Source organism: Bos mutus, chromosome 8 (genome assembly GCF_027580195.1).
Source record: "Bos mutus isolate GX-2022 chromosome 8, NWIPB_WYAK_1.1, whole genome shotgun sequence".
In the NCBI taxonomy this organism is placed as follows: Eukaryota; Metazoa; Chordata; class Mammalia; order Artiodactyla; family Bovidae; genus Bos; species Bos mutus.
This window is the reverse complement of record NC_091624.1, coordinates 26622807-26645619: the sequence shown is the minus strand read 5'-3', so window position 1 is coordinate 26645619 and position 22813 is coordinate 26622807. Positions and strand designations below refer to the sequence as shown.

General features: G+C 47.3%; 1 protein-coding gene across 2 annotated transcripts in view; it reads left to right on the top strand.

Annotated features, from left to right (window-relative positions):
* Nucleotides 1–21651, top strand: part of ROR2 (receptor tyrosine kinase like orphan receptor 2) — a 237037-nt gene extending 215386 nt beyond the window's left edge. The window contains exons 5-9 of one of the 2 annotated variants that reach the window (XR_011465068.1): nt 9270–9397; nt 13088–13402; nt 14570–14781; nt 17834–18036; nt 19403–19538. Coding sequence is in view for 1 of the 2 variants with exons in the window: in XM_070375237.1 (XP_070231338.1) it covers nt 9270–9397; nt 13088–13402; nt 14570–14815; nt 17834–18036; nt 19403–20848 (2338 nt within the window). In the remaining variant the exon portion in view is untranslated. Of the gene's footprint in view, nt 1–9269; nt 9398–13087; nt 13403–14569; nt 14816–17833; nt 18037–19402 lie in introns of both variants that reach the window. The other variant, XM_070375237.1, reaches the window with a different exon arrangement.
* The last annotated feature ends 1162 nt before the right edge of the window (nt 21652–22813 follow it).

Genomic DNA, 22813 nt, shown 5'->3' with positions numbered 1-22813 from the left:
TTTAAACATTTTAGGTGCATAATTCAGAGGCATTAAGCACACATGCATTGTTATGCAACCATCATCACATCTCTCTTGAACATTTTCATCTTTCCAAATTAAAACTCTATATCCATTAAACAATAACCACCCTCATTTCCACCCTCCCCAGCCCTTGACAATCACCATTGTTTTCTTTCTATAGTTTGACTACTCCTCCATATATTTTTAATGTTATTGTAAATGATGTTTGAAAAAAATTTCATTTGCTAATTGTTGCTCAAATGTAAAAATATAATTGATTATATTGACCTTATGTGACTTTATGAAATCCATATTAATTTTTATAGTTTTTAAATATATTCATTAGAATTTTCTATGATGTTGTTCTGTCATCTATGACTGAAGACAGTTTTATTTCTTCGTTTCTAATCTGTCAGCTATTTATCTATCTATCTACCATCTCTCCTCTATCTATCTCCTTTTTGTAATGATTAGGACTTTCATGGTGATGTTGGGTAGAAAATGTAAGAGCAGATATCTTTTTCTTATATCTATGGGGAAAATATTCCTTCAGATCAGGTGAGATCAGATCAGTTGCTCAGTCGTGTCCGATTCTTTGCGACCCCATGAATCACAGCATGCCAGGCCTCCCTGTCCATCACCAACTCCCGGAGTTCACTCAGACTCACGTCCGTTGAGTCAGTAATGCCATCCAGCCATCTCATCTTCTGTCGTCCCCTTCTCCTCCTGCCCCCAATCCCTCCCAGCATCAGAGTCTTTTCCAATGAGTCAACTCTTCTCATGAGGTGGCCAAAGTACTGGAGTTTCAGCTTTAGCATCATTCCTTCCAAAGAAATGCCAGGGCTGATCTCCTTCAGAATGAACTGGTTGGCTCTCCTTGCAGTCCAAGGGACTCTCAAGAGTCTTCTCCAACACCACAGTTCAAAAGCATCAATTCTTCAGCACTCAGCTTTCTTCACAGTCCAACTCTCACATCCATGCATGACCACAGGAAAAACCATAGCCTTGACTAGACGAACAAGTAAGAAATTCATTGTGACTTTCTCATAGATGCCTTTTTATTAGAATGACAAAGTTATTTTCTTTGTTGAAAGTTTTGAAAATGAATGAGTATTGGTTTTGTCAACTGCCTTTTTTATATTAGGGCTTCTCTGGTGGCTCACATGGTAAAGAGTCTGCCTGCAATGCGGGAGACTGGGGTTTGATCCCTGAGTTCAATCCCTGTGTTGGGAAGATCCCTTGGAGAAGGAAATGGCAACCCACTCCAGTATTCTTGCTTGGAAAATCCCATGGATGGAGGAGCCTGGCGGGCTACAGTCCATGGGGTCACAAAGAGTCGGACAGGACTGAGCAACTAAGACTTTTTTATATTAACTGAAATTAATACATGGTTTCTCTCTTTGACTCTGTGTTTCCAGTAATTGTTTTTTAAATGTTTTTTAAATGAAGTAACTTTGTGCTCCTGGGTTAACCCATTTTGGCTCACTCCCATTTCTATATTGTCTTTTATTTTGCTCAGTCTAGTTAGCTAGTGTTTAGTGGACCCTGTTGCCTTTTTGATCAGGAGGTCTACTGGCCTATAATGTCCTTGGAGCATACTTGTCAACTGTTTGTATCTAGGTACGTTTGCCTTGTGAGATGAACTAGAAAGTACATCTTACTCTTTATCTTCTGAAAGAGTTTATTTAAAATTGCTGAAGTTTCTTTTTTAAATACTAGATAGAATTCACCAGTTTCTTTTATTTTGGACTGGAGTTTTAATCATGGGAAGGTTTCTGATTACAACTGCAAGTTCTCCAAGAGATTTGGGGCTAATCTGAGTTTTTATTCCTATTTGTACTTATTTTGGTATATTGTCATTTATCATCTTTTTCTAAATTGTCCGGTATGTTCATTTATTTGTTCATAAATTTCTTATTATCATTAACATTCAAAGTCTTTGGTGAGTCCCCTTGTGCATTCCTGGTGTTGGTAATGTATGCTTTCTTTTAATCAGTTTTTTCTCAGTGTTAGCCCTTTCACTTTTCACTTTCTTGCACTGGAGAAGGAAATGGTAACCCACTCCAGTGTTCTTGCCTGGAGAATCCCAGGGACCGGGGAGCCTGGTGGGCTGCCGTCTATGGGGTCACACAGAGTCGGACACAACTGAAGTGACTTAGCAGCAGCAGCAGCAGCGATTTCATTAATTTTTGAAGAATCAACTTTTGGCTTTATTGATTTTTTTATTGTTTGTTTTCTATTTTATTGATTTCCTCTCTCACCATTAGTATTTGCTTCTAATTACTTCAGGTTCAACTTGACATTCTTTTTCCAACTTCTTAAGGTGTAAAATCTTATCTGGAGTGGGGTGCCATTGCCTTCTCCAAATTTAAGCATTCGAGGCTATGAAGTTCTCTCTTAATTACTCTTTTAGCTACATTCCACAATTTGGGGTATCCTGTTTTCATTTCTCATATTTTATGTTTTCTCATTCCATTTAAAATACTATTTAATTTTTCTTACATTTTCTTTTTTGAGCACAAAGGTTATTTAGAAGTGTGCTACTTAATTTCCAAACAGTTGGAGAAGTTATAAATGTATTTTTGTTATTGGTTTCTAACTTAATTCTGTGTAATCAGAAATTTATGGTTTCACTTTTTAAAATTTATTGTGAGTTATTTTATGAAAAGCATATGGCCTGTGTGGGTGAACTGCCATGTACGCTGACACATGTATGCTGTCTTATTGGGTATATTGTTCTACAGATATCCAAGGGTCAAGGGGGTGTTAGTGTTTCTGTTGTTTCTTCACTAAATTTTGCCTGCCTCAGTTAATTGCTGAGAGACAGGTATTAAAATTTCCAACTGTAATTATGGATTTTTCTGTTTTGTCCTCTAGTTCTGTTAATTCTGAAACTCTGATAATTAGGTTCATTCATGTTATGTCTCTTGGTTAATAGGCCCTTTTATTTGAAAGATATTTTTGCTGAGTATAGAATTCCAGATTCACATTTCATTTTTCTCTGCTAGTACACTGAAGCTGTCATTCTCCCATTTTCTGTTTTGCATTGTTTCTGATGAGCAATCAGCCATTAGTTTTTATTTCCTCCCTTTTCTGTTTATCCTAAGTTTTTAGCAAGTTGACTGTGATATCAGCAGTCATGGTTTCCTGTGTATTTATTCTGCTCAATTTTCACATACATTCTTTAATTGGTGTTACTTGTATTTTAATCAAATTTGGGGAAATTTTGGCTATCATTTCTTCAAACCTTTCCCCCCAACTCTGTGTATCTCCCTTTTCCTCCTGGAATTTGATTGTATGTGTTAGATCTCCTGTACTTTCCTATAACTTACTAAAGCTCTATTTAATTTTTTGTAGATCTTTATGTCTCTGTTTCAGTTTGGAAATTTTCCATTGACCTGTCAAGTTGACCAATTTTTTTTCTAATTTTATCCAATCTGTTGTTAGTATCATACCATAAATGTTTTATTGGAGATCATATATTTTAGTTCTTCTAGTTGATTCTTTTACAGTTTCCATCTCTCCTGAGATTACTAATATCTTCATTATACTTTCTTTTGTACATTGTTTACCATACTTTTGGTTCCTTAAAGTCCTGGTCTTCTAAGTCTAACATCTGGGTTTGTTTCTCTTGACCATAGGTTATATTTTCTTGTCTCCTCACATGCGTTCACAGGTGATTTTTTATTGTACACCAGACATTGTGGTTTATACTCTAGATTTTGTCATCTCCTTCTGAAAAGTGTTTTGTTACATCAACTTACTAGGTTACTAGCAGGTCATCTGAAGCTTATGGAGTTTAGGATCCATTTTTGTTAAAGATGTTGCTTCCTCTGCTTTCCTCAAGCAGGAAGCCTATTTATCACAGACAAACAGACCTTCTCATAATAACAGTAACAATTATGAAATTATTTAACCAGTTTTAACGAAAAAAATTGGGGGGAAAAGTTACCTTCCTACACAATTTGTAACTACCTTTGAGTTTTGGTCTTGGTTACTTTTCAACCTCAAAGGAGTCTGATGCAGCTGCTGCTAAGTCACTTCAGTCATGTCCGACCCTGTGTGACCCCATAGACAGCAGCCCACCAGGCTCCTCTGCCCCTGGGATTCTCCAGGCAAGAATACTGGAGTGGGTTGCCATTTCCTTCTCCAATGCATGAAAGTGAAAAGTGAAAGTCAAGTCGCTCAGTCATGCCCGACTCTTCGAGACTCCATGGACTGTAGCCCACCAGGCTCCTCCGTCCATGGGATTTTCCAGGCAAGAGTACTGGAGTGGGTTGCCATACTTTCCTTTAAAGATTATTCATTGTTTATAACAAGGAATTTTTGTAAGCTTTTCTTCAAACCAGTTTTTGTTTCTAGCAGGTACCATTACAGGGAAGGTGCTGAAGTGGCCCACCATCTCCTAATCCCTTTGTAAAGAAGTCTTTTCTATCACAGTAGAATGATTCCTTTTTCTTTTTCTTCCCAGTCTCCAACTACCTTCCCGTAGCTTTTTTTTTTAACCTAAGATTGTAGTTATTTCTGTGTCTCTCCTCCTCTACTATGAACTTGTTGCTATAAAGGTTTCCTCTTCATCTGTGCTATTAGTGCCTGGTGGCATCAGGAAAGAAGGAGATTTCCAAAACTGAGTTTCTATCATATTGATGTTCTGAGATTTGGTGAGCATGCTTGTTTCACTGGTGTGGTTTAAGGGATTTTACAGAAGACAGCTTCTGTGTCAGCACTTTTCTTTGGTCTCTGAATGACCGGTTTTACAGCCTTTCTGCAGCTCTGTCACTCTTCAGAGGACCCAAACAATGCCAGGTAAAAATAAGACAGAACTGTTTGAGACCTACAAGTAATTCTCACTTGTTCTCCCAAAATTCAGAAGCCTGGGGGATGTCACTGTCCAAACGTTTCTGTTTGTGTTTCTGGATGTTCTCTAAAATTCAGATTAGAAGCCCATGGAAATAAGGGGACCAGTCAGAATGGCTGCGATCCAAAAGTCTACAAGCAATAAATGCTGGAGAGGGCGTGGAGAAAAGGGAACCCTCTTACACTGTTGGTGGGAATGCAAACTAGTACAGCCACTATGGAAAACAGTGTGGAGATTCCTTAAAAACCTGGAAATAGAACTGCCTTATGACCCAGCAATCCCACTGCTGGGCATACACACTGAGGAAACCAGAATTGAAAGAGACACGTGTACCCCACTGTTCATTGCAGCACTGTTTATAATAGCCAGGACATGGAAGCAACCTAGATGTCCATCAGCAGATGAATGGATAAGAAAGCTGTGGTACATATACATAATGGAGTATTATTCAGCCATTAAAAAGAATACATTTGAATCAGTTCTAATGAGGTGGATGAAACTGGAGCCTAATATACAGAGTGAAGTAAGCCAGAAAGAAATACACCAATCCAGTATACTAATGCATATATATGGAATTTAGAAAGATGGTAACAATAACCCTGTATACGAGACAGCAAAAGAGACACTGATGTATAGAACAGTCTTTTGGACTCTGTGGGAGAGGGAGAGGGTGGGATGATTTGAGAGAATGGTATTGAAACTTGTATAATATCATATATGAAACGAGTCACCAGTCCAGGTTCAATGCACGATACTGGATGCTCCGGGCTGGTGCACTGGGATGACCCAGAGGGATGGTATGGGGAGGGAGGAGGGAGGAGGGTTCAGGATGGGGAACACGTGTATACCTGTGGCAGATTCATGTTGATATATGGCAAAACCAATACAATATTGTAAAGTTAAAAAATAAAAAGAAAAAAAAAATAAGGGGGCTGTGGTCCCAGTGTGATGCCCTTAAGCCCCGTCTCAGTGTGTCTTGCCTGTACCCTTGTTGCTTCACCAATCTTGTGGGCACGTGACCAGTGGCCAAAGAGAAGCCCACAGTGATAGACCAGGCTTTCTAGTCCCTGACTCTTGAGGCAGAGAAAGGAAAAGACTCGTTCTTGTGGGGTCACCCAAGGGACCAACTGAATAAAATCTCGTATCCTCTGTAGCTGCTGCTGCTGCTGCTAAGTCACTTCAGTCGTGTCCGACTCTGTGCGACCCCATAGATGGCAGCCCACCAGGCTCCCCCGTCCCTGGGATTCTCCAGGCAAGAACGCTGGAATGGGTTGCCATTTTCCTTCTCCAAGGCAAGAAAGTGAAAGATGAAAGTGAAGTTGCTCAGTCGTGTCCGACTCTTAGCGACCCCATGGGCTGCAGCCTACCAGGCTCCTCCATCCATGGGATTTTCCAGGCAAGAGTACTGGAGTGGGGTGCCATTGCCTTCTCCGATCCTCTGTAGAGCTGACTTTAATAAGAAAATGCACATCTTAATGCTTCTCCTGGCATAGCAGGCAAGCGCCCTAAACCCAGTCTGCAAACGGTGACATGGAACTCGAACACCAGGGCAAAGTTGACTTGTACTTGTGTTTCTTTATTTGGCAAGTGTAGGCATTAGTTTTAGTTTAATCAGCAGTTAACGCCAGCTCACAAAGAGAGAGAGAGAGGTGGGTTGGGTGTGTATTGTTAGCACATGTGCTTGCCTATTTAAACGATGTTTAAGGAATTCTTGACCCAAAGAAATAATGGCCCATGAGCTTGAAAGAAAGGGCACCCGGCTCTCACTGACACCAGAATCGCCTGTTTTAGATTATTTATGGCTCCAAGTTCTTTTCTTTGAAAAAGAGATTTTCTTCAGGGGCCAGGAAGACAGCAAACGAGGGAGAGAGCCAGAGGCAGCTGAAGAGACTGTGTCCTGCCAGACCCATTGTCTCCACTGTCACAAGCGTCCGGAGTTTCCATTTGTGAGAAAGCTAAGATAGGGATTCTTAAGTCCATTTGGTGAATTTGGACACAACCCAGATTTCACTGGGGGATGGTTTAAATCAATGTAGGGTGGATGACAGGTGGGGGGCTTATGGCAGGTTGCAGATTTGCTGGAAAGCAAGCAGATCACAGGCCTGAGGCTCCTGCTGAAGCTTGTTGTGGGAGCACAACACCCCATGTGCTCCACAGTGGACGGCAGCCCTGATATATGTGCTTTAGCCCACTTTTACTGTCTCCTTGGAGCATCCTCAGGGTCACTTTAAAAAGCATCTATCTGCTTAGAATGACTGACCTCATCGGCCAAAGGCAGGACTAACAGGTTTTACTGAAAATAATTTAGCACAGACTCCAAAGGGACGTGTACAGGCTATTCCCTCCAGGCTGGGAAGGTTGGACTGTGGGGCAAGAGGGAGGGCTGTGCTTGTGAGAGTTTCCTTCTGTGTCCCCCATATTTGTACACATGGTCTGTGCTGTGGAGCAATGATGAGGTCACTCCTCTGTCGTGTAATGAGCACTTCTGACTGCACAAACTCTTTGAGGTCTGCCTGCCTCTTTGGCATCCTCTCCATTGCCTTTCTCCATTTGAAAGAATTCTCTCCTATCGCTTAATAGTAGAACACAGTTTCCAAATGGTCATCATCTTCATAGAAGCCTTGCTTGCAAACAATGGAAGTTAATAGAGGTGTAATGTTTCCAATGTAGTTTAAGACCAAGACGGAACACATCGACTGTTAATATTCTGTGTGTATTTGAACATAGGCATGAACATGTACACACCTATGTGTATGCTTCATGTTTTTCAATCCATCTTTCATACTCAACTAGTCCTTCATACTCAACTAGTTCCATTCCCCCACCCTCTCACCCTGCCTTAGAGATGCTGATTTTTTTTTTTTTAATGAATAAGCTCTATAGTTTAGGTCAATTTTAAATTCACAGAAAAATTGAACAGAAAGTATAGAGAAAGCTCAGGTACTCGTTCCCCCCATCTCCACATACAATTTTCGCTATCAGTGACGTCTTGTGTTAGTATGGTGCATTTGTTACAGTTTATAAGCCAGTTCAGTTCAGTTGCTCAGTCATGTCCGGCTCTTTGCGACCCCATGGACTGCAGCACGCCAGGCTTCCCTGTCCATCACCAACTCCCAGAGTTTACTCAAACTCATGTCCATTGAGTCAGTGATGCCATCCAACCATCTCATCCTCTGTCATCCCCTTCTCCTCCTGCCTTCAATCTTTCCCAGCATCAGGGTCTTTTCAAATGAGTCAGCTTTTCGCATCAGGTGGCCAAAGTATTGGACTTTCAGCTTCAACATCAGTCCTTCCAATGAATATTCAGGACTGATTTCCTTTAGGATGGACTGGTTGAATCTCCTTGCAGTCCAAGGGACTCTCAAGAGTCTTCTCCAACACCACAGCTGTAAACCAGTCAGTATTGATACATTATTATTAACTGAAGTCAGGAGGATCCCCTGGAGGTGGGCATGGCAACCCACTCCAGTATTCTTGCCTGGAGAATCCCATGGACAGAGGAGCCTGGCCAGGCTATAGTCCATGGGGTTACAAAGAGTCGGACATGACTGAAGTGGCTGAGCAGTAGCAGCATGATTTACGATAAGCTTCATTCACTCTTGGTGTTGCATGTTCTCTGGTTTGCACGAATGTATAATAACATGTATCCACCATTAAAGTATCATTCAGAGTAGATCCACTGCCCTAAAAGTCTCCTGTTTTCCTATTCACCAACCCCCACCACCAACCCTTTGGCATTCATCTATGTTCTTACTGCTCCATAGTTTTGCTTCTTCTAGAGTGTCATAGAATTGGGATCATACAGTATGCATGCAGCCATTTCAGACTGACTTCATTCACTTAGTAACATGCATTTAAGTTGCCTCCATGTTTTTTTTTTTTTTTTTTCATATCTTTTCTTGATCGCTCTTTTCTTTTCAGGGCTGAGTAATATTCTATTGCCTGGATGTGCCATAGTTTATTCATTCACTATGGACATTTTGGTTGCTTCCAAGTTTTGGCAGTTATGGATTAAGCTGCTATAAATGTCTGTGTGTGTGTTTTTGTGGGCTTCCCAGATGGTGCAGTAGTAAAGAATCTACCTGCCAATGCAGGAGACACAGAGATATGGGTTCAATCCTTGGGTTGGGAAGATCCCCTGGAATAGGAAATGGCAACCCACTCCAATAGTCTTGCCTTGGAAATCCCATGGACAGAGGAGCCTGGCAGGCTACAGTCCATGGAGTTGAAAAGAGTCAGACATGACTGAACACACACACATAGATTTTTGTTTGGACAGAAGTTTTCAGTGCATTCAGGTAGATGCCAAGGGACAAGATGGCTAGCTCACCAGATGCTGGATTTAACAAGAAAAAAAAAATCCTTGGGGATAATTTCAGTGTGCTCATGGATCATGTGTTTTTCCCAGAGACGACTACCATGAGGATGGATTCTGCCAGCCGTACCGGGGAATTGCCTGTGCGCGTTTCATTGGGAACCGGACCATTTATGTGGACTCTCTTCAGATGCAGGGGGAGATTGAAAACCGAATCACAGGTAGGAGTGCAGTCCTTTGTTCTGAGACACTGAGCATGCATGCAGCTGCCTGTCGCCCCGCTGGTGTGTTTTCAGTCTCATTTGTGTATTTTGTCCCTTACAGCCATGGCCAGTGAATCCTTGTGCCATGTCTCCTGCAAGAGAAAATCAGAGGCCTTTATCAGAAGTGGTTGCAGTTTATCCTAAAATATTCCTATTTGTGTATGCAAATTAGCAAGCGCAGTCTGCTTGGAGTGGACCAACGCGCTGACTGCAGTCAGGCGAGCGGTTCCCAAGCCGCGCCGTCTTGTTTCCCTCCACTAGCCACACGGCCAGGCCAGCACCTGTGATGTTCAGTCTTGGTTCTGCCTTTCCTAGCTCTTGTACCTTCTCAGAGTTACAAGGATCCTGGCTTGGGTACAAAGTACCTGGGCCAGATTTTAGGTATTGGGGACAGAGGTTCCAGGCCATCAGCTGTACCCTAGGGACATTGCAGTGAACTCAGACCCCCATCGGCCCTTGGTTTCTGGGCACAGTCAGGTCTTTGGTTACCTGCCCCCCTCCCCCCCGTATGAAAAGTGGTTCAGATCCTTTAGGAGTGAACATGCTCGTTTTCCGTCATATAAGAAGTTGATGTTAAGAACTTCCTGGGGGAAACTCCTTAAGAAGTGAGAAAATGAATTAAACCAAGACTCTGAAAAGCCCTCCCCACCACGGCTCTGCTCTCCTCACAAACCCCCACATTTTCTCCTTAGACTCTAAGGAGAATCTGGTGAAGATGGCAGGTGTCCCAGTTGAACTAGGTTCTCTGCACAGTGATTCTTGACCCAGGCTGATCCCTGATGTGGGCTCCCTGGAGATTCTGGAGGGATTTGCAGAGGGGCTGGCAAAGCACTGCCCTGTAAGGGTACAAAGGAGGACCCCAGGTAGAAACTCATGCAAGTGTCACTGAATGTTCTTCTAAGTCCAATTTGACCCTGGCTTTGTCTTTCGCCCTCAGTCTGGAGGGTCTAAGGTCTAACCTGCCTGGCCCATGGCTACAGAGACCCCTGAGGACACGGTCAGGTGTCCAGTGAGAAATGGAAGGGCAGTAATGGGACTCCGAGATCCTGGAAGGTGCTGTATTGGTCCAGTGGGCACATGTTTTGAACTTGTTTGTATCTCTCATTGGAAAAGCTCCCTATGCCATTTAAAGCAGAACTTCTTGAACTTTATGATCACAACCCATAGTATAAAGTATATTTTACATCGTGACTTAGTATCCATATATATCTGCTTCATAGAACTGAAATGGGTTACAGGAAACAACATTTGCTTTAACAAAGGCAGTGCAAGCTAATTTTTCCCTTCAGTTTTATTTCATTAATGAAAAAACTTGGTTCCAGCCTTAATATAAACCATGCACTCTGACATCCTCTGTTCCATTCTCATCATCATTTAAAATACCAGCCACAGACTCCAGAATTAATTGTGTATCCCACTAATTAGCAAACACTGATTCAAGTCACAGGGCTGTCTCTCTGTTGTCTCTTCAGGAAGTTTAAAGGATAACAACTCAGATATCTAAGCAGACTCATGCTATAGCATTTTTTTTAAAGATAAAAGTTTAGAAGGAGGGTTCTCTAGATTTATGTATTTTTGAAAATGTAAATGTGAAGTTGCTCTAGACTGACTGATGGTTTAGAAACTATGTTGGTTGTGGAGACAGTCTGTTTGAAGAGAATGCTTGTCAGAACGAGTTCCAGGGACACTGGAAGCTTCCCAGAAATGAGCCCCAGAACCATCAAAGTGATGTGCTGGATGTAAACAAAAACAAGCACATGGGTTGTTGGCTCTCTGTGATGCCTAGAACCATCTTTCAGAAATAAGTCCTCACGTGATGGGCTCTGGGACGGGGAGAGGAGCAGTCCTGTAAGGGGCGGCCTTCACATCCTCTTAGTTGATAGCCCCGAAGCAATGCCACCTCTGGCTTTCTTAGGCCTTTCGCTGCCTGGGGGTAGAGGTCAAAACTGGTGACAGATCTTCTGGGAGTCAGTTGTCAGCTCACATGAGGAGACTGAACTGGGTTCAAACCCAGTTCACCAGCCAACCCTAAGAGACCCTGCACCTCAACCTCTTACCTGTCTGTTCTGCAATTTTAATATTGGCCAGAAGGGACGGAAGGCTAAGGATGACATGACGAACATGCTACAGAGTTCCCAGCACCCAGTGCTGCGTGCGGTGCATGGAGACAGCCTATTACCAGAGCCCCCTGGACCAAAGCGGCTGTTTACCTCCTGCGCTATTTTATAGGCTCCACGTGGGTTTCCATTTCCCAAAGTGTGGCCTCAACAAATCACTTGACAGATAGAGACCCAGGTACAGAAAGGACTGAGTGACTGCCAGTCCTGTGGTAAATGAAAAGGCTGGGCCAGAACGGGGCTCCCATGCCAGCTCACCTAACCCAGTGCCAGCCATGGGTACCTTGCTGGGTCTTTGGAGGGAAATGGGTGCCAGCAGTGCCACCTGCTGGCCGCACTAGGCACGGCACTACAGGTGACGGGTGGAGCTGAAGTGTCCCAAGGACCAAATTCCAACCTCTCTAGGTTCTCTCGCCTTCTCTCAGCAGGGAGTATAGGCACAGGAACCTCTCTTTCTCTAGCTGGCCAGGGTCAGATCCTTATAATCAGGTCCTACACAGGTCAAAGTGGGGTGGGCACAGATGGGGCAGCTGATGCTTTCCTTTGAGTGCTGACTGCCACAACCCGGAGGAGAGGGCCCTGGAGTGCACACCTTCCCTCCTGCCACTGGCAACTCTGCTCCCATCCACCTGCCCAGACTTGGTCTCTGCAGCCCCCACCCCTTTCCTTTGTCCATGCAGGTGTCAGTTCTTCCCATCAAGCCCCACCCTGTGATGTCTCGCCCCTAAAAGCAAGCCAGCCACTCCAGCAAGCTCCAGACACTCCTGTGATGGCTTGCTTCTCTGCTCTCCTTCACAAAGCCCTGCCACTCTCCCCGCTTTGAACCTCCTCTGGTTGTTTCTGGGCTCTCCCCAGACTCCACCGGAAGGAATCCCCACTATCCACTCCCATTGTCATGGACTCCTTCTTGGGCCACAGGTCACAGGGCTGGTTGTTCATCTTTCTGGCTCTCTGTGTTCATACCCTGGGTCGTCCACTCCTTGGCCAGGCCTCCGTTCTGCACGCAGGCTCCAAGATGTCAGGAAGACCAAAGCTCCGACCTTATGCCTCTTCTCCAACCTCTCCTTCTAGAAGCCACTCAGCCCGTGGCTTCGCCTACCACCAACTGGCAGAGCCGGTTCATAACAGGACCTTAGGAAGTGGTTTTGGGTCTGGTACCAGAATCTTTCTGCCTTGGAAGTAGTATCTAGGTGGATGAGATCTGTGGCCCGGTTTTCCTCCTTTCTTGTTTCATTTTTGATGTTCGAAAGGGAAGCCCTAGGACCAGGGCCTTTCTGTGTCAGTTGCAAATCTGGGCGGCCCATGTGCTCCCTGGGGTGCTGCTCTCCTGAGAGCCACTCTGGGCCAGCAGAAGGCAAGCCGGAGGGCTGGGGGTGGGGCACAGATGAGAGATGGGGGCCAGGGTGCCGGGCAGGGTCGAGGGCCTGGACCGAAGATGGGACCCGGGGCGCTGGGCAGGGGTGGCCGTGCAGGGTGTTTGCCCCGAAGCAGGACCCACCCCACCCTAACTCTGACCTCGCCTCCTCCGCAGCCGCCTTCACCATGATCGGCACCTCCACACACCTGTCAGACCAGTGCTCGCAGTTCGCCATCCCGTCCTTCTGCCACTTTGTGTTCCCGCTGTGCGACGCGCGCTCCCGGGCGCCCAAGCCGCGCGAACTGTGCCGGGACGAGTGCGAGGTGCTGGAGAGCGACCTGTGCCGCCAGGAGTACACGATCGCGCGCTCCAACCCGCTCATCCTCATGCGGCTGCAGCTGCCCAAGTGCGAGGCACTGCCCATGCCTGAGAGCCCCGACGCCGCCAACTGCATGCGCATTGGCATCCCAGCCGAGAGGCTGGGCCGCTGTGAGTCCCCACGCGTCCTCCTCCAGGACCTGGGTCCTGCCTCTTAGAACCTGGGGACCCCATTCCAGCCGTCCAGGAAAGTCCCACAGACCCGCTCCATTCCGGTAGGGCAGCCCCGGGGTGCAGACTCCCTGTCATCTAGTTGCCGGCGCACAGCCCTCCTGACGCTGCCTGTCTGTGGATCCCCAATAAGTCACTCTACCCCAGTGAGCCGCACACTTAGCTTCTCCGACAGGAGGACTCTGGGCCTACCGCCAAGAAAGGAGCTTAGGGGAAAACAGCCCCCTTCCAAGCCTTCCCTGTGGTGCACAAGCATCTCTCAGCCCCTGACTGAGGATGATGGTGCTCCTTGAGAGGAGCCGACCCAGAAAAGAGGTCGACTTCCTCCCAGACTTGGGAAATATTCACTTCCTTGGTGAGGCTGGAGTTCCCTAGAGCAGCAGGGCTCCTCACCAGGTGGCCAGAGCCTGGTCTCCAGACCCACTGCACCATCCAAAGCCTGGCACCTCAGCTGACATCATGAACCTCCTGGCAAGTTGCTTAAATATCAGTTTCCTCATATTACACCATGATAATAACTACTGACCTCAGGAGCTGGAATGAAGATTAAATGAGTTAATATTTAGAGAGTGCTTAACACAGTGCCTGCACACAACAAGCACAGTGTAACTGGTATTCAACAAACACACATGCCAGGTGCGACTCAAAGTGACCCTGGGTCTCCTCTGGGAGTGGAGTGGGCTCCCAGGGAAGCTGGGGCTCTGCTCACAGCAGGCTGAGCCCCGTCCTCACTGAGTTTGGGGGCCAGGTCTGGAAGTTTCTCATCCCTCCTGTATAGTTTGGTTTTGTTTCTAATGCAAGTGAACGTGAGGTTAGGGTTGACATCGTCATTGTAGAGGGGGGGTGCCTGCTATTTCAGGGTCATAAACTTCTGACCAGGTTCTTCCCCACATATGTCCCTGGTGCATCCATCTATTTAATTTGTGGGCTTGAGGACTTCTTTTCTTGGAAGTTACCTCCAATCCCTTGGTCTTTTGGAAATTCCGATTTGGCGAAGTGGTTTGGTTATTACTTTTTGGAATAGTTGAAGACAGGTGCTCCCTGGACCCACAGAAGAGGGCTGCTTCCTCTTAACTTTCAGGCCTCCTGACAAACCTTCTCTCTCAGACCATCAGTGCTACAATGGCTCAGGCACGGATTACAGAGGGACGGCGAGCACCACCAAGTCGGGGCACCAGTGCCAGCCGTGGGCCCTGCAGCACCCCCACAGCCACCACCTGACAAGCACCGACTTCCCGGAGCTCGGAGGGGGGCATGCCTACTGCCGGAACCCCGGAGGGCAGATGGAAGGCCCCTGGTGCTTCACGCAGAATAAAAACGTACGCATGGAACTGTGTGACGTACCCTCTTGTAGTATGTATTCTCTCTTTTTTTTAAAATGTTGACTGGGGGGTGTACTTTGTGATGACATGGTACCAGGAGGCTGGTAGCTCTGGGATTCCCCCACCCACCGTGTTTCACCACCATGATTATTTGTTTTATGTAAAGTTGTGGCTGGTTATAAAAGTAATACCTGGTCATTACAGGCCTTTTTAAATTATAGAAGAAAAAAAAAACTAAAGAAGAATGTGCAAATCACCTCTAGTTTCACCACTCAGCAGAGACTGCTGTTTACATTTGGGGGCCCTTCCGTCATTCCATGTGTGGTCCTGGGATATTCAGTTTGGCATCTTGTTTCTCAATGAACACTGTCAAGCATTTCCCACTGTTAGTGAAAATGCTTCCCATTACAATTACAACCAGCTTCTGAGACCAGCATCCGTGCTTGGGGCGCAGCCTCCTGTTCCTCCTCCCTCACCTCCCACTCTGCTCAACTGTTTCACGTAGACTTAGCAGAGTGAGGAGAAAATAGAACTTAAATCTCTTGTTTTCCCCGAAGTTTCTCTCTTAAATTATGACTAGAAGAAAAGTGTGTAGTTCATGGTTGCAAATTTTACAGACGTCGTTATCTCTGGGCTTGCCAGGTGGTTCAGTGGTAAAGAATCCGCCTGCCAACTCAGGAGCCACAGGGGATGTGGGTTCAGTTTCTGGGTTGGGAAGACCCCCTGGAGAAGGAAATGGCAACGCACTCCAGTATTCTTACCTGGAGAATCCCATGGACAGAGGAGCCTGGCGGGCCACAGTCTCAAAGAGTTGGACATGACTGAAGTGACTTAGCATACTTGCAAGATGTTTTTACAGTGAGCAGTTATTATTTTTGTAATTAAAATTTAATCAAGAGATAAAGAAATATGTATGTTCTTTCCTCTGGCAATGCCACAGGAATTTTACTTTGCAGAAATATTTGCACTGAAACAGGCAGAAATGCAAGGGTATTTGTTGCAGAATCACTTCTGAGAGCTAAATAAACAGGCAGTTGTTCACCAACAGGGGATGAGGCAGCAGTTCATCTGTGCCACGGGACAGTGTGCAGTTTTTGATGAATGGCTGGCACTGTGTGTTCTTCAAGAAACATAGTCTGGTATATTGTGTTGTTGTTGCTTAGTTGCTAATTTGCGTTCAACTCTTTTGTGACCCCAGGACTGTAGCCCGCCAGGTTCCTCTGTCCATGATATTTCCCAGGCAAAAATACTGGAATGGGCTGCCATTTCCTCCTCCAGGCAATCTTCCCAACCCAGGGAACGAACTTGCATCTCCTGCACTGGCAGGCAGATTCTTTACCACTGAGCCACCAGGGAAGCCCTTCTGGTCTAGTATATTATTCTAACCACAAAACCAGGAGCAGGAAAATATGGATGATATGATTCTATTTTAAATGAGCTCTATTTAAATTCTATTCTTAAAAACTGTATGAGCTGCTTCTTCTATTTCAAATTAGTTGAATATTGGTTTATTCATGGATATTATTTCATGTTCAACTTAAATATATACATCAAAAAATAAGTGAATACCAACCTGTTAGCGATGGTATGAAGTGAAAAGTGTGCATGCTCAGTTGTGTCTGACGTGACCCAGTGGACTGTAGTGCCAGGCTCCTCTGCCCATGGAATTTTCCAGTCAAGAATATTAGAGTGGATTGCCATTTCCAAATTACCTATTAAGAATATTCAATTTTCTCTAATACTATAATTATTAATAAGCGTGTATTCTGTTAGTGATTTTTTAAAGATAATGATAAAATAAATGGATATACAAAACTATGGATAGTGCTCACATCTCATCTTGGCTTGAGGATCATGAAATTTCCCTCCTAGACCTTAATTAGGAAAAATGACCCAGAATCTCCACTGCTCCTGAGGCTTTGAGAACATCTGCCTCCAGAGTGGGACCAGGAGGGTTTTGTGGGTGGTTGTATTTGATTTTTATCTTCTTTTGGAGACAAGGGAACAAGACTGGGTTTGGGACAGTGCTGGTGATAGTGGTGATTTTTAGAACTGAGTTAGCTCTTTAAGGGACCATGTGGACCAGAAACCACTTGTTTGCTTTCTGATGGAAAGCTCATTACCACTGGTTATAGGGAAGCCCAAGTTCCTGGGTAATTATTCACAAGGTTAAGATGAAAACTGCTGGGGGCATTCGGGGCGGGGCTTTGGAAAACATGCTTCCGCATCACAGAGAAGAAGCCTTAACTCTCCCTCAGAGGGCAGCACCGAGGTGCTTCAGCCTTGCGGCCCAATGCCCTCTGTGCTTTCTGTGAGTCCTGTAGGGGTAGACTGTGCGTTGCTCTTCACCATAGAGGGGAAAAAAGAGAGAGGAGGGGGGGAAAAAGAGAGAGAGTAAAGAAAAGAAAGAAAAACGTCCTGAAGCCTCAGTGTTTGTACATCTTACCTGTTGTTTTTCAAGAGTTTGTGTACCCCTGCTGCATATTGTTGGGTTAAACCCGTTGGCTGCCAGTGCTCTTTTAAATCATGTGCATTTTTAATGATTGCCTTTTAAGACTATATGTTCATTGTACAAACATGAGGAAAACCCTAAAATGTTGAATGAAGTCAAGGATCATGTCTAATCCCAATATCCAGTTCCTTTCACTGAGGATCAGCATGACACTTGTGTTTCATCAAGTTTAGTCAACTCATCAAGTTCAGTCAACATGAAAAGGTCAGAGCATCCATGTCCAACAGGATTCAAGTTAGGAAGCACCGTGTTGGTGGTGACTGCTACTGTAAGACCTTTAGAGTCCGTTGTTTGTGCTCTGCGTTCTGAGTTGCTCCCCTGGCAGGGAGTTCTAGGTCATGCCTCACATGGTGTGCATTTTGGGGTACACAATGTTTTTTGAGGTTTGGTTTGTAATTTTGTCCCTTCATGCAGCTTACATAACTATCTGCTAGTGCTTAAATATTTTAGTTGGAGGTGGGAGTGGGCTGGTGGAGAACTCTGAGTTGAAAAGGGCGGGTACTTTCAGAAAAACCATGGATGCCTTGCTGTTCACAGGTCCCCAGGACAGCAGCAGGATGGGAATTCTGTACATCTTGGTTCCAAGCATCGCCATTCCCCTTGTCATCGCGTGCCTTTTCTTCTTGGTCTGCATGTGCCGGAATAAACAGAAGGCTTCTGCCTCTACACCACAGCGGCGGCAGCTGATGGCCTCGCCCAGCCAGGATGTGGAAATGCCTCTTATCAACCAGCACAAGCAGGTCTCTGTGCCAGTATTTGTTTAAAGAGGCTGCTCCCCCAGGCTTAACCTCTACCTGGAGATTGGTTACCCCCAGTACTCACTTTCTTAATTTGCTTGATTCACAACACATGATTCTTTTAAACTGGCCTTCTTTTTGTCCTTTCTTCTATAAAATATCCTGGGACATTTGCTTCCTTAGGAAATATATGGCAGGTGAGTTTGGAATTCACTGTTTTGCCTCGACAGAGACCTGCGCTATTATCACAGGCTGGGAATGGGCTTTCCTCATTCTGCAGTGCTTCAGCTGCCCCCTCAGGAGGACACACAAAAGAGGGGCTCAGATTGCCCCCACAACTAGAGGGTCGAATATGGCGTTTTTAAGGAATGAGGGCCTGTTTTCTGGTCAGTTTGGGGTTGGGCTGACTTTGTTTTGTTTTTCAGGGAAGAACAGAGCAACAGTCCTATAGAGGTGGTAGTAGGGACAGGTCACCCCTAACCTGGCTCCTAGGATGGTGAGAACGAACTGAAATGTGTAGCACAGGAGAAGGTTTCCCCAAGCTCACCCAGCCTCAGTGAAGGGGCATTTACATTACTTGCAAGTTTTGGGGAAAAATCATTTCAATCTGGGCTTTGAAGTGGAGGAGGCTGGACTTATTCAGTTCTATAGCCAGGCATCACTGAATTTTTGCAGGGGGTGGCAGGGTGGAAGGGGGTTTAGCAGGTGAGGACACAGATTCCCCTGGGTTCAGACAGCCTCTGAGGACAGGGCTGGGCACACAGAAGGGGCAGGAAGTTGTAGAGGCTGAGAGATGCAAGACTTGAATCAATTTCACCAGTGTGGTGCCTCTGTCACATGGCATCTAATGAAGAGTCTAGTCAAGAGGAAGCAGCAAGACAGGCCCTTTGAGGTGCATCTGGAGAGCAGCTGGCCTGAACTCTAAAAATGACTCAGATCGTGGGAAGCACACCTCAGGGTTCAAGAGAAATAGACGTCAGGGCCTTGCTGATGAGTAGAAGCGGCTGGGCCTGTTGGTGGGCACATAGCAGGGAGCAGCAGCCAAGGCCCTCAGTGGGGGACACAGCTGAGAGAGTGTCCTGGGACAGCTGGAGCTCAGCGTGCACACACCCACCCTCACCCACACACTTTATGATGCTTTCTTGAGGTGGCAGCATTGTTTGCAGCCTGGTTGGGACCATTTGAAGGTTTCAGGCAGTCCCTGCACATTTAAGAGCAGAGAGCAGTGTGTGATGCAGGCTGAAACTGAGCCTGGTGGGCCAGGGAGTGGCTCTAGGAGCCCCCGCCCGACCCCTTCTCCAGCTGTCTGGCTCTGCCTTCTGGTGTCTTGGTGGCAGAAATGTTTCACTGGGGCTTTTCTTCTTGGCAGGCCAAACTCAAGGAGATCAGCTTGTCCACCGTGAGGTTCATGGAGGAGCTTGGGGAGGGCCGGTTCGGGAAGGTCTACAAAGGCCATCTGTTTGGCCCGGCGCCGGGTGAGCAGACCCAGGCCGTGGCCATCAAGACACTGAAGGACAAAGCGGAGGGTCCGCTCCGGGAGGAGTTCCGGCACGAGGCCCTGCTGCGGGCGCGGCTGCAGCACCCCAACATCGTCTGCCTGCTGGGGGTGGTGACCAAGGACCAACCCCTGAGCATGATCTTCAGCTATTGCCCACACGGTGACCTGCACGAGTTCCTGGTCATGCGCTCACCGCATTCGGACGTGGGCAGCACAGACGACGACCGCACAGTGAAGTCCGCCCTGGAGCCCCCAGACTTCGTGCATGTAGTGGCGCAGATCGCCGCGGGCATGGAGTACCTGTCCAGCCACCACGTGGTCCACAAAGACCTGGCCACCCGCAACGTCCTGGTGTATGACAAGCTGACCGTGAAGATCTCGGACTTGGGGCTCTTCCGCGAAGTGTACTCGGCAGACTACTACAAGCTGACGGGCAGCGCGCTGCTCCCCATCCGCTGGATGTCCCCCGAGGCCATCATGTACGGCAAGTTTTCAGTGGACTCGGACATCTGGTCCTACGGTGTGGTCCTGTGGGAGGTGTTCAGCTATGGCCTGCAGCCCTACTGCGGCCACTCCAACCAGGACGTGGTGGAGATGGTCCGGAGCCGGCAGGTGCTGCCCTGCCCGGACGACTGCCCCGCCTGGGTGTATGCGCTGATGATCGAGTGCTGGCACGAGTTCCCCAGCCGCCGGCCTCGCTTCAAGGACATCCACAGCCGGCTGCGCGCCTGGGGCAACCTGTCCACCTACAACAGTTCGGCCCAGACCTCGGGCGCCAGCAACGCCACGCAGACCAGCTCACTGAGCACCAGCCCGGTCAGCAACGTCAGCAACGCCCGCTACGGGGGACCCAAGCAGAAGGCCCAGCCCTTCCCGCAGCCCCAGTTCATCCCCATGAAGGGCCAGATCAGACCCATGGTGCCCCCTCCCCAGCTCTACATCCCGGTCAACGGGTACCAGCCGGTGCCGGCCTATGGGGCCTACCTGCCCAACTTTTACCCGGTCCAGATCCCAATGCAGATGGCCCCGCAGCAGGTGCCTGCCCAGATGGTCCCCAAGCCCGGCTCCCATCACAGCGGCAGCGGCTCCACCAGCACGGGGTACGTCACCACAGCGCCTTCCAATACATCGGTGGCGGACAGGGCAGCCCTGCTCTCGGAGGGCACTGAGGATGCGCAGAATGTCCCGGAAGACGTGGCCCAGAGCCCCGTGCAGGAAGCTGAGGAGGAGGAGGACGGCTCAGTCCCTGAGACCGAGCTGCTGGGAGACAACGACACTCTGCAGATGGGCGAGGCCGAGGTCCAGCTGGAAGCCTGAGGGCCATGGGGCCGTTGGGCACTGAGCGGACAGACACGGGCCTCGGGTGGAGGGCAGCCCAGGAACCGCTGAGCTGGAGGGCAGCCTCCCTGTGCCAGGTCCTCCTCTGCAGTCCTCTTGCGCACAGAGCCGCGCTGTGCCCACCTGTTTGGTTGGAGGGTCTTTTGGCCAATGGCTCCTGACCAGGCGAGGGTAGTAATCCCGCAGGACACATGGTGACTCCCAGTGCCACCTACATTTCCCCGGAGGTCGACATCAGTGAGCAGCGCTTGTGCTTTGAAGGAAATTAGGTGACATCTTCTCTCCATACTGCCTATGGATTATGTCCAAACATTGGGAAAAAGCGGCCTGCGACAAGTTGGGACCTTGGGATTTGTGATGCCCAGCAGCTGGGCTGCAGGCTGAGGGTGGAGGAGGCTGCTTTGCTCTCTGCTGCCCTCACCTGCCGGTAACAGTCTCCCCTCACCCACCAAAGATGAACGGGAACAAGAAGTGGCCACCTGTCAGGGCCTGATGAGGAAGGGGCTCCTGCAATGGGAGTTCTGTATTAAAACGTTATGTGCCTTAAAAGAAACCCACATGAATTTGTATTCTTGTGAAATAATTTTTTAATTATCCTGCATGTGTATTTTGCCCAGTTTTCTGGAATTCAAGGGAAAGTGTTTTGGGGCCTTGGAATGTTACAGAGGAGGCAACATTGTACAGAGCACATTGTTATTTTTTTTTAGAATCCTGTACAGACCTTAAATGTAATTTATATGGTTTTTGTATGCCGTTTTCATTGAAGTATTTTGAGCTTAAAATGATGACTTCGTAATTTAACTGTTTACGTTACCCACGTTGGGATACCACCGGATTGTATTCTGGTTTGCTTGTGTTTGTACCATATGTAAGCGAGGTCCGTTCATTTCAGAGCTCCTGTGACAGAAGGCCCACAAGTACACTGCATCTGACACGCGGGATAGAGTTCACTTGTAACTCCCACACCTGGTGTACCCAATAAAGCGAAAGAGAAGGTTCAGTCGGCTCTGCAGGTCATGAGGATGTGAGGCAGTGGAGGTTGCTGGATGACGGAGACGCAGAATGGTGATGATTTGGGCTGCAGTTGGGGCTTGTCCGGGAGCAGCAACTTCATCTGAACGTGGATATATTATACGTTGGCAGATAAATGATGGGAACAGGTTGCATTGCTTTTCTTGTAAAGTCTGTAGCAGGGATTAACTGCAGATGAGGTGAAGATGGTTTGGGGTTTTAAACCTCTCTCCTCCTGAGGTCCCAAAGCCCCTGCTATTTTTAGACCTGGAGTCTGGCGCTTCCCCAGGCCTGGAGCAGGGCTGGAGGGAGAGACAGTGAAGGAGACTAGGCCTCCTTCACCACCTGCCCGAAGCTGCCTGCCTTCCATCGTTGGTCAGCAGCGCAGCCAGCCGAGTTTCGGTATACCTGGACCAGGGTACCCCTGTGGGGTCAGTGGCTCCAGGGCTTCCAGTCAGGGGAGGGGTTGGATGAGGCCTGGGGATGCTTCTGCTGTCCAGCTAATGGCCCCTGCTGCCCCTCTCCCCTAGGTAGGTCCCCTTTACCTTGGCGTGGCCTGGGTGGTTTTCCATGTTTAATGGAGTGGGTCCACAACCCTAGGTTAAGCAAGGCTCAGCTAGGAATTCACTTCACATCCATGAGCAGTGGGCCTTTATCATACATCAGAACATCCGATGGAGCTTGTTACAAAACAAGCACTGCCCTACTTGCTCCTAGGCAAGTCTGGTTGGGGCCAAGAAAGTGCATTTCTAACAAGGGTCCAAAGTGTCCTGATGCTGAAAGCCTCTTAAGTACAGCACCTGGGTCTCCCTGGCTCTCTGGCACCTCAGGCCATCGTGGACACCCCTTGCTCCTCTGTTAGCATGATGATGCTGAGGGATATAGCCATGCACACAAACAAATAACATGTCTGAGTGTACATCCTGTGAATGT